At 34.8% G+C, this 16690-nt stretch overlaps 2 protein-coding genes across 4 annotated transcripts; both read left to right on the top strand.

The window, feature by feature from the left end:
* The first annotated feature begins 1319 nt into the window (after nt 1–1319).
* LOC133682400 (polyadenylate-binding protein RBP47-like) lies at nt 1320–5239 on the top strand. Its single transcript, XM_062105733.1, has 6 exons — nt 1320–1991; nt 2463–2931; nt 3596–3663; nt 3746–3876; nt 3996–4092; nt 4764–5239. The coding sequence occupies exons 1-6, from the start codon at nt 1638–1640 to the stop codon at nt 4929–4931; spliced, it is 1287 nt and encodes a 428-aa protein (XP_061961717.1). The 5' UTR covers nt 1320–1637; the 3' UTR covers nt 4932–5239.
* A 1648-nt stretch (nt 5240–6887) lies between these two features.
* On the top strand, nt 6888–12911 carry LOC133682401 (uroporphyrinogen-III synthase, chloroplastic). 3 transcript variants are annotated; one of them, XM_062105735.1, is made up of 10 exons: nt 6888–7152; nt 7939–8026; nt 8536–8605; nt 9152–9270; nt 9568–9663; nt 10216–10271; nt 10987–11072; nt 11366–11500; nt 12270–12339; nt 12440–12911. In XM_062105735.1, exons 1-9 carry the CDS (start codon nt 6961–6963, stop codon nt 12316–12318), a joined length of 891 nt encoding a protein of 296 aa, XP_061961719.1. In that variant the 5' UTR covers nt 6888–6960; the 3' UTR covers nt 12319–12339; nt 12440–12911. The 3 variants fall into 3 exon arrangements, with proteins under 3 accessions (XP_061961719.1, XP_061961718.1, XP_061961720.1); XM_062105734.1 differs by having other exon boundaries at nt 12420–12911; XM_062105736.1 differs by having other exon boundaries at nt 6889–7152; nt 8539–8605; nt 12420–12911.
* The last annotated feature ends 3779 nt before the right edge of the window (nt 12912–16690 follow it).

Raw genomic sequence — 16690 nt, 5'->3', positions numbered from 1 at the left:
TTAAATTCAAAATTCAAGTCGAAGATTGGGCTATTTAGATGAATTCGGATTTTAAGATTTAAAAAAAAAATTAAAAACCAAGCCAAGTTTTATTCAACCGGATTACTTAGATAACAAGTTGAGTTGATCCATTTAATCGAATTGATTATAATTCATTATCTCCATATGGTTTGATAAGAAACTCGATTCGTGTGCCAAGATAACTAGATTTGCCTCTTTTTTTATGTACGGTGTGAATTGGGTATTGACTCGGTTAGATTTTGGTAGATCAGTTCCTTGTGGATTCATCTCTTAAATCGAACCAAATGCTCAAATTATCTGTTCAGAAAAAAAAAAAAAGAGCTGCAACAATGAACTCCGCAGCAACTCGTAGTGCAATTAACCTGGCACGTTGCTTGAGCAATGGATAACTCCCTTCAGCAGAAGAGAGATTCAAGTATTTGGAGGAGAATATAAAAATGCCACTTGCGCAGGGCACATCGAACTGTGGAATTTGTTTTTTTTAATAAAAAATTAATGATGGTAAGATTTATTTTTTATTAACACAGTTATTCGAGTTAGTTTACACGTATCTTAATTAATTTTATAAATTTTAAAGTTAATAGTTATATAAATTTTTAGTAGTCATGAGAGAACTCGAATTCGTCACCATTAAAACATAAATTCAAGATTTAATCAATTGAGTTATTCCTCAAAATTAATTGTAATAAATTTTGAATTGATACAATGGGGCTATCAACATCTCAGCTAATATACAACATGATTTAATAATCATGTAAAAAAAAAAAAACACAACTCTCAAAACCTAACTATTTAAAGATAAATAAAAAGATATATTAAACTAATAAAAAATATTTTTTAAATTAACCGATCAAACCAAATGGAATAGCCTTATTAATTATTTAAAAATAAAATAATGTTATTTTTTTTTAAAATAAATTATTCAATTTTATTCACAAGCTTACTTGATAACTTAAAATTATTTGAATTAGTTTTCAAACTGAATTTAACAACTATAGTATATACCACACAATTTTCATATGGTAGTTTTTAGCCCTATACTGATTTTTACTATATTTTTGCTGATTTCAGAAAACAAACACGAACCCAGATGTTAAAAAAATAGATCGCAATCACATCCTTTCCAGTCATGAAAACCCTCCTCGGTGTTTCCTCCTCATCACACAAAAACTCTGCACTGCAGAATCAAGAACCTTACTATTTATTAACAGAATAAATAAATAAATAAATAAAAACTAACGGATAAGCTTAGTTTAAATTTGCTATTCGAAGTAAATCCAAAACAAATCTAAAATCAACCGAAAATATCCCACAGCACCCGAAAGAAGCCAGGCAAGCGCAGCTGGCGGCGGATCCATGAGAGCAGAACTAACGGCTGTGATCAAACCTCACTTCCTCGATCCAACGGTGTTAAACACAACAGCGCTTACACCTCCATTAAAAAACACTCACTCTCCTAAACCTTCCTCTTAGACCCTAACCGTCTCCCTCTCCATATCCTTCTCTCCCTCTCCTTCTCTAAGCTTTCAGATTTATTTACAATTTAATTTATAAAGAGAGAAAAATAAATATTATTTATATTCTTACACTATTTTTTTTTATTTAATAACAATAAGATGCAATCCAGCGGTTCTGATTCACAGACACAGCAAGAGCAGACTCAACGGCAACAGCCGCCGCCTCCACCGCAGCAACAACAGTGGATGCCTATACAGTACCCGGCGGCGGCTATGGTAATGCAGCATCAAATCATACCGCCTCAGCATTATGGACCGCCGCCTCCACAACACTACCTGGCTGCCGCGTACCACCAGTACCAGCCGCATCACCACCATCTCCCGCATGTACAACAACACACACAGAAGCAACAAAGAGAAGGGTCTGGGGAGAATAAAACTATATGGATTGGTGATCTCCATCACTGGATGGATGAAAATTATTTACATTCCTGCTTTGTTTCCACTGGCGAGGTATATATGCATATATTATTTATTTATCTATCCGCACACATTCAAATCCTTTTTTTTTTTTGTGCATGAGAGATTATTTTGTGATGAATTGAAGCAAAAATTGCATAAGCTTATAGCTTTATGCTAAATATTCTAGTTTGAAGACAATGAAGGGAGCATGGAAGTGTTGTGTCTTGTAACTCAAAAGGGTAATGGGATTCTAACACTAATAAATAAGAATCATTGAAACGTAGTTTATTGCGCAGGGAATGTTGATAATGATAGAATATGTAAGGTTGGAAGAGGGTATTTTTAGATAAATTACGTGAGGCATCAATTTGGATATTCAAGGAGCTAGTTCCTTATAATGATGCATTGCTATTGTGGTGGTAAAGGAGTAATTGCTCTTTACAATTTTAATGAAAGAAATTGTTTTTAGAGTTTGGTGAGCGTGGCCTTTTGCATCTGACTACCAGTGTTGCACATTGACAGATTGCTTCTATCAAGGTTATTCGCAATAAGCAGACAGGTTTGTCCGAGGGCTATGGATTTGTGGAGTTTCTTACGCATGCCACAGCTGAGAAAGTTCTACAGAACTATGGTGGCATTTTGATGCCTAACACAGAACAGCCTTTTCGCCTCAATTGGGCAACATTTAGCACGGGTGATAAGCGATCAGATAATGCTCCTGATCTTTCTATTTTTGTAGGAGATTTAGCTGCAGATGTTACCGATAGTTTGTTGCAGGAAACTTTTGTTAGCAAATATCCATCCGTTAAAGCTGCAAAAGTTGTATTTGACGCCAACACTGGCCGTTCAAAAGGTTATGGTTTTGTGAGGTTTGGAGATGATAGTGAAAGAACACAGGCAATGACTGAAATGAATGGTGTGTATTGTTCGAGCAGGCCTATGCGTATTGGTGCTGCTACTCCCAGGAAGTCCTCTGGATATCAGCAACAAGGTATTGGATTATTGTTCATTCTTTAAATCTTTATCTTACAACTTAATTGTTTGATATTTTGAGCCTTGGTTTTTTCATGTAACAATTGTATTTTCAATTTCTTCATAATTCTTTAGGGCAATGATAAAGATGGATCTGTTTAGAAATTCTATTTCCTTTCTTCCTTGCTCTGTCACACACAAAAACTCTTTACCCCTCTGCTAACCCTTCTGATCTGCCATACAGACCATGTCTCAATCTTTTGTTGCTGATACTGATTTACATGATTTTCCACCGACTTTGGGCTTGGATGAAACAAAACTTTTTTGGAAGTGTTATATTTGGCCCCAATTATGATTGATACCTGATGGATTGGTGTCACATGGTGCTATGATCCTGAACATGATCAGAGTATTTATTTTCCTACTCCAGGCATGTTATCAGGTTTTTTTCTTAAAATGAAAAAAAGAGTTGTTGCTTGTCTATGTACCAAGTTCTATTTCACTTGCAAAAGTTGTTTACTTCATTTCTTTTCCTTGCAAGGGTTTTGATTACCTGCCAGTGTTTTTCTCCTGTTTGCATCTTTGCCCTTTGGATTTTGTCATCAAACTGACTTCTCTTTATGATGTTAGAAAGGTCCACCTTCTCACCTGGAGCTCTGCTCAACTCTTCTCTTATTTCTTAGGTGGATATGCATCAAATGGTGCCTCTGCCCAAGGCTTCCAATCAGATGGTGATTCCAACAATACAACAGTGAGTTTTCCAGCTTCTTTGTGCAGTTTTAATCTTTTGGAGACCTGTGTTTTTCTTTTGAATAGGCCATGTTTCTTTGTAGATATTTGTTGGAGGACTTGACCCCAACGTCACTGATGAAGATCTCAAGCAGCCTTTCTCACAGTATGGTGAGATAGTGTCCGTTAAAATTCCAGTCGGTAAAGGATGTGGGTTTGTACAATTTGCCAACAGGTAACACTTGTGTCTGTAACTCTGCTTTGCCTTAACAATGTGTGAATAATAAAGTATTGGCTAGTTATTCCCTCGTTATAGAGTTACTACATGGTTCTCCATCTAACTTCAATTGGCAGGGATAATGCTGAAGAAGCATTGCAGAAGTTGAATGGAACAGTAATTGGCAAGCAAACAGTGCGTCTTTCTTGGGGACGCAATCCAGCAAATAAGCAGGTATACATTCTCCCGCCCTTTCTCTCCAGAGCCACCTTACATCCTATCTCTCTTTCATTACCTTGCCAGGATGTGATTGGAATAAATGTGAACTCTTTTTGCCTAAAAAATAAGAATCAGTACCACCACAGAGTTCCAGTGGTAGTTAGCTTGTTCAGAAATGTTTTTATATGTAAGTTTTGTGGGATAGCTTTTTATTTACGTCTGAACGAAGCTTTGACTGCTTATTTTGTTAGAAAGTGATTGAGTGCTATTGAAATTGTAGTCCTTTTTTTTAAGGGTTTAAAAAAGCATTTTGAAAAGCAACCACTACCACACTCCCAAACTTTTCAAAGTGTTTTTCATTCCAAAACACATCAAAATAATGTTTTTTTTTTAAATCATTTTGACATCAGCACATCAAAATGATCTGAAAACATAAAAAAAAATATTAATTTGAAGTAAAGAAAAAAATAAAAAAATTTCAATTTTTTTCAAAAGCGCTTTCGAAATGCAATGCCAAACACACCAACCTGAAGTCCATCAACACCCAATGTCCAAAGCAACAACTATTAGAAATCATATGTTTAATATGAGTTCATTTTATGTTTCAAGCTTCCCTTTCTCTTTTCCTTTTGTTTTTGGTACATTTCAAGCTTGTCCATTCAGCTGTTATTGTTGGGATTTGGCAGTTTAGAGCAGATTTTGGTAGCCCATGGAATGGGGCATACTATGGAGGACAGGTTTATGATGGTTATGGATATGCTCTGCCACCGCCTCATGATCCAAGCATGTATGCGGCAGCTGCGGCATATGGGGCTTACCCTATATATGGAAGCCACCAGCAGCAAGTAAGCTGAGTGAATTGCACCAAGAAACAACACGGTGTAGCTCTGGTAATCAGTATTTATCATGCTAGAAGGGGAAAACTTGTCTCATTTCTCTGCAGTTCTATTGGTTCTGTAGATTTCTTATAAATCCCTCCCATATGTGGAGTGGAACTGAATTTTGATGACATGAGGTAGTTTTGCAGGGATTTAATCGATCATTTGCTTAGAATTACACTAGTTGGAAAGAAACTTTTGTCTATTGGAATAGAATAGTTTGCAGGGTGCTGTCTTGAATAAAAGTTGTGCTCTAGCGCGCATCTGCCAAGCTCTTTTCCACATATTTTGAAGAATCTACTCCACTGAGTGTCCCTGTTTGTCGTAGTTTGGTCCGTTTGAATTATGACTTATAATTATAAAAAATCATAATCTCAAAATTGTTTGTCATAAATAATTTTCGAGTTGAAATAACTATGCCTTGTAAAAATTCTTTAATTTATTTCTTAACAAATATATTTGCGACCTTTTTTCAAAATCAAAAATTAAAAAATTTTATTTAATCAATCTGCGAAAACAATTCCAAATATAAACTTATACCATAGGATATGTTTTAGCAGAGGTGCTTCATATTTTCTTCGTATGATACCAGTTCAATTCAAGTGTCTGCGAGCGCCATTGAAATCTGTGACTGGACGTTTTAAAAGCATTTTGGATGTACTTTCTAGGCGACATCACCACTCTGTTTTTAGGTTGCTAGGAGTTTTCACAAAAAAACAGAGTCTTGAATAGGAATGGATGTCCATTGTGAAATGCTGTCTCCTCGAAGGTGCCCAATTCTGGCAATTGTTCATAATTGTGAAGGCTTGCCTTCCCATTTTCAAGCAGTGGCATTCTTGTGCAGAACGTTAACTAAAAAAACCAGCAACTGGCCTTCATACTTGTCAGTCTAATTTGACAGTGGAGTTGATGGGTTTGATAGAATAGGTGCTTGATTGAAACAGGAAGTAACGTCGTCTTTTTTCTTCTTCCCTTGCTCTATGAGCCGGAGGTTCTATTCAATGTATGGTACCGTCGATCACGCGTTCCAGGCTCCCAGCAGCTAAGCCATTCACCCTGGTGATGATGAAGTCTCACCCTGGTGCTACCGAAATAAATTGGGATATAAATCAACTTGTTAGGTCACTCGTAAAATAATTTGAAATGTAACTCAATTCAAGTTAGGCTACGAGTCGACACGTTAACAAACCCAAATAAGCGCCCAGTGGCCCCTCTCTAACCTTACAATGTTGGATCTTGCAAAGTGTAACCTCACCGATACTTGTAACCCTAAACACTACCGAAGCATGGCCCTGGGAACCGGTCCCCCCATAGAACACAGGATGCCCAAATCCGACGTTATTAAAAAATCATTTTTGATGACCAGACCGCCATTCCCATGTGGCCGTACTTTACAAGTCAATATCATCAACGGTGTTGATCAATGATAGTGGACCCCACGGGCAATGATGAAAGCTTCCTTCCGATAGTCCATTCGGGCCCATGGGTCAGATCTGGAAGGTGTTGGTCTCATGGGGCGCACAGTGCTTTAGGGTTTGGTAGGGTAATTGGGATACAAACAATTTTTAATTTAAAACATAATTATTTTAAAAATTCAATATAAAAAATAAAAACTATTTTATTAAACAGTTCTCTAGTCCCAAATTTCCCTCAGAGAGGACAGTTAATCTTTGCTTCAAAAGGGCAGGCACATGACAAGAGTGATTGGTAACAATGATAGCCCAGCAGGAAATGCTAGGGTGTCATTCACTCATTGAATTTCGTTTAACCAAACAAATCCACGTGGCTTCTAATGGCTTCGACAGGTGTACCTAACTATAAGAAATTATTTTTACGTTCTTACGTTTATGGTCGGCGCCGCGTTAAATTATGATTTGTTTTAGCTCTTGGGTTTGATACTTCGGCTGAGGCAATAATAAATAAATATATATAAATAAAAGCAATTAAAGTCAGGTAAGTAACAGCTGGCAATTTAGGCCTCGCTTCCCAATCCAACACGTCGCCGATGGCACCACCAGTCTCTCCCTTCTCTCTCGCTCCTTCACTTTCTTCCTCTTCTTCGTGCCTGCAACTTCACCGGCGATTTTTCTCTCCGTCTCTTAGAACCTCAGCTTCTGCATCTTCTACTTCGAATTCAGCGCCCAAAGTCGTAGTCACTAGAGAAGGAGGCAAAAACGGGAAGCTCATTAAAGCTCTGGTGCTCTCTCTACTTCGATTTTCTCTTGTTTCTTCTAGCGTTTTGCAAATAATGTGAAATTATTCTGATTTTGTTTTGTGCATTGCTGTGGATATCAATTTTTTTTATTAAATGCAGAAAAGAAGGCTGCTTTTTTAAACATTTTGTTTGTTACCAATCATTTTCTACTGTATAATGTTGTGGAGGACCGTTTCTGTATGCTCTATTATGATGAACGAACGGTGGAGATTTGATTTCAGCTGATAATAATAAAGTTAATCTCTTTCAATGCTGGGAAATATATATATATATATATATATATATATATATATATATATATATATATATATATTAATGTAGTTATAAATTTAGTTCAAAGACAGCAAGCATTCCGTTATGGTTTCTCTTACTGTTTGTGCATAGGGACAAAATGTTGCCAGTAGCTGTGTTTGTTGGCAGCATTTTAGAAATGAGGAACCTAAATGTAAAATTCTGTACGAGGAACTTTGTATGTGGTATTATGCTTTTAATGATTAAATCATATATGTATAATTTTTATTTTTTTATAGAGGATTAGGGTTGTTTTGCTGAAATGAAATTCTGGCGCCTTGCTTCATGTCCAATCATCTTTATTGGGGATGGGATTAATGTTCTAGCCTTTAGCAATGTGGGAGCAATATTTGAATTTGCCAAGTGGAAACATTCAATTTTGTATGATGCACCAAAATATGCAAGTGATTTCTTCTTGTATACATAGTTTAATAGAATATAGGGATAAGTGAGATTTGTTTTTCATTCTGAATGCAGGCGAAATATGGGATAAGTTGTTTGGAGCTTCCACTGATTCAGCATACACAGGGACCTGATTCAGATAAACTATCTTCTGTGTTATGCGGTACTTTCTCGAAACTTTGTGGTTCACTTTATGGTATTATCAATTATGGAACTACTATTACTGTTAGATGCCAGGCTGTTGCTTGGCAAACTTTTCTATTTGGTCTATAGAAGGAAAAATGCAGCCATATTGTGGCTGGACTGTTCTCTGACTCCCAGGGGGTCTGAAGAGTCCTGATTTATCTTGACCTATATTGCTTAATCTGCATGTTTAAACTCAATTACTGTCAGAGGATTATGCTTGTGTGTATCTTTTATGTCCCTTGTTCCTCACTATATGCTTATACAAAGGAGATTGTTTTGCAGTCTAAAATTTCTTTCATGTATTTTTAGCAATGGAAGTTTATTGTGCGTGCTTGTAAGCATTTTTGCACCTTGAATTTCTCCGTGGCATCCATATTTAATTAAGAGTGTTTCTTTGAATTGAGTTTTCATGCCCAATGAACCATGCAAACAACAACTGTACAGGTTACTTTATGCTTTCTTTTTATTTTGTTGCATTAATGGCAGCAGATAGTGCGTTTGACTGGATCATTGTAACTTCCCCTGAAGCAGGCTCTGTCTTTCTGGAGGCATGGAAGTAAGTGTTTGGTGTTTCTGGCAAGCACTCTATACATGTTTTCACTGGCACTTAGAATTTTCCTCAATGATTTATTGAAGTTGGTATTAATGTTTTTTTATACATAATGCAACTTGAATCTTGTCCTTTTCTTAAAATATGCTTTTCTTTAGCTTTTGAACAACTTTTTTGATTATCATGCATCGGTCACTCCTCACCTGAGGACGTATATATTCTCTTGTAGTTTTTTTGGAAATCCTAAATGCTCTTGTAGTTACTTTTGGGCTCCTCTTACAAAGTGCTCACTATTCCTCTTCTGCCAAATTCCACCCTTCTACCCCTGCTTCCCTTTTGTCTTCTCCAAAAACAAAACACTGTGGCACATGCAGCATGTTACGCCGCCTTCCTGCTGGGAACCATACTTGGTTTTGTTCAATATACACTATCATTTCAAGATATTTAAGTTAATCAAGCACAATACTATTCTTTTGATTGTTCGTTCTTCTTCTTTTATAAGGAACGAATTAAAATAAATGAATAACATTGCCCTTAAATGTTGGTCCTTAGGGTAGCTGGAACCCCAAAAGTTAAGCTAGGGGTTGTAGGAGCTGGCACAGCAAGCATTTTTGAGGAAGTAATGCAATCATCAGAGAGATCACTTGATGTTGCCTTTACACCATCAAAAGGTACTCATGGATGTACTGACATTGGCAGTTGCACAGATATTTTGTTGCCTTTACTCCTGTATTGTGTTTTTCCTTTGTGTCACTTGATCAATGAAAAATTTCACCATTAGTTAGCCGTTTGTGAATCTGTGTGATTTGTTGTGCTGATCCAAAGGCAAATTATTTTACATTGAGATCGTGTTCAAATATTAAGACCATATTTAGGCCATTGCACATAAATTTTCTGCTTCATTAGCTGTTATTTGATTATTGGGACTGTCACCTGTGCCTTTTCTCATGAATCCTTTAACTCTTCAGCAACTGGTAAGGTTTTGGCATCAGAGCTTCCAAGGAATGGAAACAAAAGATGCACTGTATTGTACCCAGCTTCTGCAAAAGCAAGCAATGAGATCGGTAAGCATGGTGTCTCTGGTTGTATTCTTTTCTTTTGGCCATTTTGATCCCTCAATAACTTATACAGTGCTGTTATAACACCTTTGATCAATTGTTTATTTCTTGACTTGGTTAGTGCACTGAACTATACTCATAATCTCTATGTTAAGTGGGTATATGATTAAATATATAGGTTACTTTGTTATGTTTCACATAAAGAATAGTGTGATATGTGTAGCTGCGTTGACTTTTGTTTAGTGAACTAAGGTGCACAATAGGAGGCTAAGATGGAGCAGTTTACAAACGTAATCCTGACTTGCAAATGCTACCACTTAGTAATGAAAAAGATGTGTGGTAGTAAAAGATACCGCTGCTTGGTACTTTATGGATTTTTTTTCAGGTTATACTTTGCAAATGGTCTCACCTGTTATTATATGTTTGAAGTTTGATCGAAAATGTATTATCTCAATGGCATATATTACAATTCAACAGTTATCACTTTTGAAGTCTGATCTCTATATTGGAAAAGCTGCAAAAGAATAATTTTTGGCATTTCTTTGTCATACACTTCAGAACAAGGTCTGTATAATCGTGGATTTGAGGTTGTCAGACTAAATACATACACAACTGTAAGTATTTACTCCTTGAACTATGATATTCATTATTACTACTTGCATTTATTAAGAAAATACTTCTCAGAAACCTGACTATAAGGTTTGGACTAAGATGCTGGTCAGCTCTGAATTAGGGGTTTGCATTCTGGTAAAAAATGGCTATTTTAGAGAATGTTTTGAATTATTTGTTTTTTTTTCCATATTCCCTGACCTGAAATAATTTTTTGATCTTCCAAATTATATTTCGGATAATTCAGGTAACCTGAATTTTGTACCCATTTACCCACCCATTATACAAAATTCCTTGAAAGTAGATAAAATTATGCCCAAGGAAAATTTTGACTATGCAAAATTAGTTGGTTTCTAGAGCAGCTATAGATGTTCCTTGATTCCAGGCATTTCTTGCCCTCAACAGTCTAGTGTCAGTTAGTACTAAACTGACGTACAAACCCAGGAATTTGATTCTACTAGTTTGCATGTTGGAGTAATCCAATCTTTACAACAAAGGAAGAATATTTTAACAGTCTCTGAACACTTTCCCCAATCTCCATCTTGTTCATGTTCTATCTCAGACTGTAGCTCATCCTGCGATTGGCTCTGTGGTATAAGTTATACACCATAGTTTCTGTAGTAGTGTTGTGTGTAGGAGCAGTAACTGGATACGATTTCTGGTCATAAAAAAGTTAGTTACAATTGACGTTGTCATCTTCATCTGTATTCATCTGTCCAGGTGCCTGTTGGTCATGTTGATGAAATGGTTCTGAAGCAGGCAATTTCAGCCCCCGTTGTTGCAGTTGCTTCACCTTCTTCAGTTCGGTAAGGAGTTGGTTACAATTTTCATATAACTGATACCTAGAACTATCTGTTGATGAGGACATTCTTGAAATCATTTTGCTGTCTTTCTATCATATCAATCAATTTCGTATATAGGCTACCAAATGGTTGGTCACTACAGTAGCAATCCTTACTTGGTTCCTTTTAATATGACAAGAAAATTCACAGGGATCCCTTTGTATCCCTTCTCCATTTTTATCTATCTAGATTAACCAAAGCTTATTCTTGGCCTAGTTTATTTTATGATCTTAATTCATGTTCTTTCATTTTGACAGAGCCTGGGCCAATCTTATTCCAGAATCAGAGGAATGGAACAATTCAGTGGCCTGTATTGGGGAGACAACTGGATCAGCAGCAAAAAGATTAGGTTTTAAAAAAGTGTACTTTCCAAGACAACCTGGTCTTGAAGGGTAACCCTCATTCTCTAGACCACTTTTCTGAGTTTTTTTTTACCTCATGCCAATATCCAGTCTCTACAGTAATTGATTAATCATCACTGTCTCTGTTGCATGAGAAAAGCATTAATGCTGGCTTGTATCAAGATTTTATGAAGCATTGCTGTTTAGTGCTTTAAATAGACTTTAAGCGAATTGAAGTTCCACCATGAGAAAAACATGCCTCTGTCAGGTGTAGAAGTAAGAAAGCTCTAAGGGGGTGTTTGAGATAGTGGTAACGGTTGCTTTTCAAAGTGTTTTTTGTTTAGAAATGCATTAAGATAATGTTTTTTTTTTAAAAAAAATTCATTTTTGACACCAGCGTATTAAAATGATACAAAAACACAAAAAAGAAAATTCAAGCAAAAAAGTACTTAAAAAACTCCGGTTGAAACGTTGTCCCAAACACCATGTGAAGTGCTGACTGGTTCTATACTGGGAGTCTGTCTTTCATATATTGGAGATATTTGAAATTATTGTTCTCATCCAGCCATTGATCTGGTCGAAACATTACCTATGTGGAAACCATTTTACTTGATTTTTGATTGTCTTCAATTGCTTTTACTTTTATTTTCACGAGAGTAATTAATTTGAAATTCTTTCTTGCCTCGGTTATATGACCAAATAGCATTTATCCTTTCATCTTTTCCTATTTTTTAAAAATCGATGGAGGACATTTCAAAGAGCAATTTGTCCTGTTTGTTTGCCCCTTTACTCTTCATTTTTAATAAAGTTCTCATGGCAGGTGGGTAGATAGCATCCTTGAGGCCTTAAGAGCACACAACGATTCCTAGAAGTTGCTTTTTTCTTTTCAGGTAGCCACAAAATAAATATAGAACCCTCAAGATATTGTCTTAAATACTTTTGAAGTATTTTTTGACATGCACCTCTCCAGCTCCCATTATTCTTTGGCAGGCTGACAAGATTGATGCAGTCTTGCCAAAGTGTCTGCATGCAAAAACTGGTTGCAAGATGCAAGATGCAAGATGTAAGACAAGGAAGCAATTTTTCAAGCAGCAGAACAGAAGCCTGAATGTAATGGTATTCGGAGGGATCAACAATGTTGGTGGAACTGTCCTATGAGGTTAGTGAACAGGCAATTCAGATCAGGTTGCTGGCCGGGAAGAAAGCTATGGAGATGATATTGCCAGAAAAACTCTCAACTTGTGTTTGCATTTCTCTCTCTGAGATTCAGTTAGTGTATATTTGTCAAAACTGAAGTGCCATGTACCACTTGCTGAGCTGAACTGCAAGCAGAAACATATATTATGGGTACTGTCATGTTGCCTATTTTTATCGTCTTACAACACTGTTGTATGATATTAGCTTATAATGGAAGTTAGACGTGCTGTGCCATCAATGTTTGGATAGCATTGCCATACTCAAATTTTTGCCGCCTTCAAATATCATAGCAAGTTTACTCAAACGAGGTGCTCAATGATTTGATATGGCCTCTTTGTTAGGGCTGATTGAGCTCTTTAATTTTCTCCTCGCTCTCCGGAAAGAAGACCTAGACCTTGCAACCTTCTGGTGAAGCCACTGTGTCTCATTAGTCAGGGTGATGTCTGATGTAATTTTGATTTGAAGAGGCACTACACGTAGTGTGTTTAGAGTCGGGGCATTTACAATCCTGGCATCGTTGAGTCATTTACAATCCTGGCATTGTTGATAAATATAATTGTTTTTCAAAATGTTTTTCAATTTAAAACATATTAAAATAATATTTTTTTATTTTTTAAAAATTATTTTTAACACCAACATTTTAAAATTATCTAAAACCATTAAAATTATCTAAAAACACTAAAAAATATTAATTTAAAACAAAAAAAATTAAAAAAAATTAATTTTTTTTAAAATACTTTTAAAACATAACAATAATTGATAACTAAAATGATGAATCGGAAGATCTCTGTATCTTTCCAGACACGGGAAGCAGCTCGTTCTTGCTATTTCTATTAGGGTCAGGGTTTTGGCAGAAAACTGTTTACTATTCCTTGCGTACAAACGCAAGAGCAGTCCTTAGGTTTTAGACTGGAGAAATTTCAAGTTACTGTGGGGACATTTTTTAGGAAGTTCCGAGAGACATCGGGGTATCTATGAACCTCGTTAGGGCTCCAAAGTCCAAGCTTTCTCGAGCGCTTGGTGTTTCATATGAGCCCATGTTGATATGTCTGTTCTGCAAAATCGAGTCCATAAAGAAGTCACCAACAGTGTTGACAAAGCTTGAATCACAAGAACACAAGGAGATGATCATGGGACTTCAGGTTACAACACAATCTCTTCGCGCTCTGGTCTCGAGCTTGAATTTCAAACAAAAAAATTACTATGTGCCCGCTCTGGGTGGTGGCTTGGAACTCTATGCTCATATCCCCTTACTGTGACCAATGCCACTCCCTTGTGCCTTGGTAGATAGTAGATGCCCCATTAACTTTAATTTCAGGGATGTCATATTTTTATTGAATAAAGAATTTATATATTTATACCGTAATCATTGAATTTTGGATATCTATTCATATATTCATTATTATTTATTATTCAACATAAAATAAAAAAAATTAATATTTGTGCGTGTGTATACCATAATCATTGAATTTTGGATATCTATTCATGTATTCATTACCTAAGTATTATTTATTATTCAACATAAAATAAAAAAAAATTAATATTTGTGTGTGTGTGTGTGTGTGTGTGTCTATTAAATGACAAAATTATATAAATGTATTTATGCATATATGTGTATAATGTTAAAACTATTGCATGTATGATGCAGACGGAAGAACAACAAAACATCAATAAATACAGAAAAAAAACTAAATTATGGTTAAAATAAAAAGAATCCTGAAAATTTATTTTATTTATAAGATAATAATTTGATAAATTTTGCCTTCTAAAAAGTTTACAATGTCTTTTATAAGATAGAAAAAATGATCTAGACAACAAAAAAAATCAGAATCCTAACAAACAAACAAAATTAACACAAAATAAAAAAATAAACAATAAATTCCAAAATATGTAGGAATAATGGCAAAAGTAGCCCAAATAATAATTTTTTGGCATAATTTTGAGAAATCTAACGATTCGATGGGCAATGAAATCATCTTTTATAAGAAAATGACATGTAAAATCTAGTGTAAAAATTTAACTCTAATCCAATGATTGGATCTTCTCTTATTGACTATTATCTCGGTTTGGTATAACCAAACTTTTTTTTATATCTAAACTTGTTTCTAAAGATCCATGAAAACATTTATTAGAGTATTCATACAGTTTGTTTGGGGTAGATCCCTGTATAAATATCCAAAACCCTTGATTTCAACAAATCCAAGTATATTAATTTGTGTGAGTTACTTTTTAGATCAAGTTTTTCATCGAGTGTAATGATATTAATTAACTATGTAGTATTTATTAGATAAAATAATTAAAAAAAAAAACACTTATTCAAGTGTTAAGTTGTCATCCCCACTTATTTCTCTTTCTCCAAACCCTAGTTCACGGTCAAGTTTTATTTTTTTTTAATGTTTATTTACTTCCAAGATATTATAAAAAAATAAATTATATTTTTGTCTTTTCTTATACAACCTTGTAAAATTATTTATGATGTAATTTAAGTGATACACATCCTTAAAATTATGTTGAATTCAAATCATAAGAGTCATAAATATAGCGTAAAAATATAAATATAAATATTTTTATAATTAAAATGAATAAAATAAATAAAAATATCAGAAAGTAATAAAAATGCATATTGAATAAAGCAAGATATCTCAATAAAAATTAAAATTTGGCGATTGATGAGTTTTAGTAAAAAAAATAAAAAAAATAAAAATAAAAATGAATGAAAGAATATAATACCAAATGCCCCCTTAACGTTTTTCCTTTAATATTTGAACCAACATGAATTTAACAATATTCTTTTATCTTAAAAAGCAGCTCTCATATCGTTCTAGTATATTTTTTAAAAAATCAATAATTATTTTAGATATTGATTTTAAGGTTTAAACTAAGAAAATTACAAAAAGAAAAAAAAAATCCTTAACTACCGGATCAAGTTCTTGGAATTGCTTGCTTTTAATAATATTTAAATTCGCTATTCAACCATCTTTTAAGATCAAGCACAAGCTTCGAAGATATTATCTTAGCATTATTTTTGACACATGATATGATAATGGATTTTACCGTGATTAGAAGACAAACCCTCTTGGAATGACTGCCGAGAAAGGCTAGTTGGCAACCCAATTAACAAATCTTAGTTTATATGATGAAATAGTTGCGTGGTTTTATACCCGGTTTGGAAGCAATATAGCTTTTTTTAAAAATATATTTATGTTGGAAAAATATTAAAATGATTTTGATGTATTAATATTAAAAATATTAAAAATTATTTTAATATATTTTTAAATATAAAATAATTTTTAAAAACATCTAACAAAAAAGTATCAAACATGCGATTATCCCATGAAAAAATCATACTACCTTGTTCGACTCCATTTTGATTGCACCATGAATTACTTTGACATCAAAACCACTATGATTAAGTTTTACTCTTCAATAATGGAGATTTGCAGGTGTCTCTTCAGATGATCTGGCGTCGGGGACCAAAACCAAGGCAGTAAATAAAGCAGTGACTGTTCTTTCAAGCATCGAGGGCCAGGCCCCGAGAACCAAAGTGGCTTTCGATCCTCACCTCTGGCGATGAAAAGAAAGACTTTTGGCAGCTGCCTTTTCTCTTTTATCAGTTTCCTTTAAAGCCCCATTCTTTCCATGTTCGATTTTGGCCTCACGCCCATGTAAAGTTGAGACCCCAGAAACCCATGCACAGAGCAACCAGCTTCCGAAGACAGGAGGCAGTGGGGACAGGCCACTTAAAGCCAATGGTCGCCTTTGACATTGGTGGCTTGATTCTATGATTATATGCAGTGGAGTTTTCTAGCCATCATATGATAGATATGATAGCATCCATTCACATTTTCCATCATTCCTATATTTGTATACTAACTAGTTTGATTTCCCGTTCTATAATGTAGGATAGAGCTTTTGTTTTTTTCAATGCTAAGAAAGATGTGGATGCCGTTAGTACTTTTTATTATAAGAAAAATTTGACGGCAAACTAAAAATATATCTGTTTAATAAAATAAATCAAAAATTATATAAGTTAATAAATTATAA

Source organism: Populus nigra, chromosome 2 (genome assembly GCF_951802175.1).
Source record: "Populus nigra chromosome 2, ddPopNigr1.1, whole genome shotgun sequence".
In the NCBI taxonomy this organism is placed as follows: Eukaryota; Viridiplantae; Streptophyta; class Magnoliopsida; order Malpighiales; family Salicaceae; genus Populus; species Populus nigra.
This window is presented reverse-complemented; position numbering and strand designations above follow the sequence as displayed.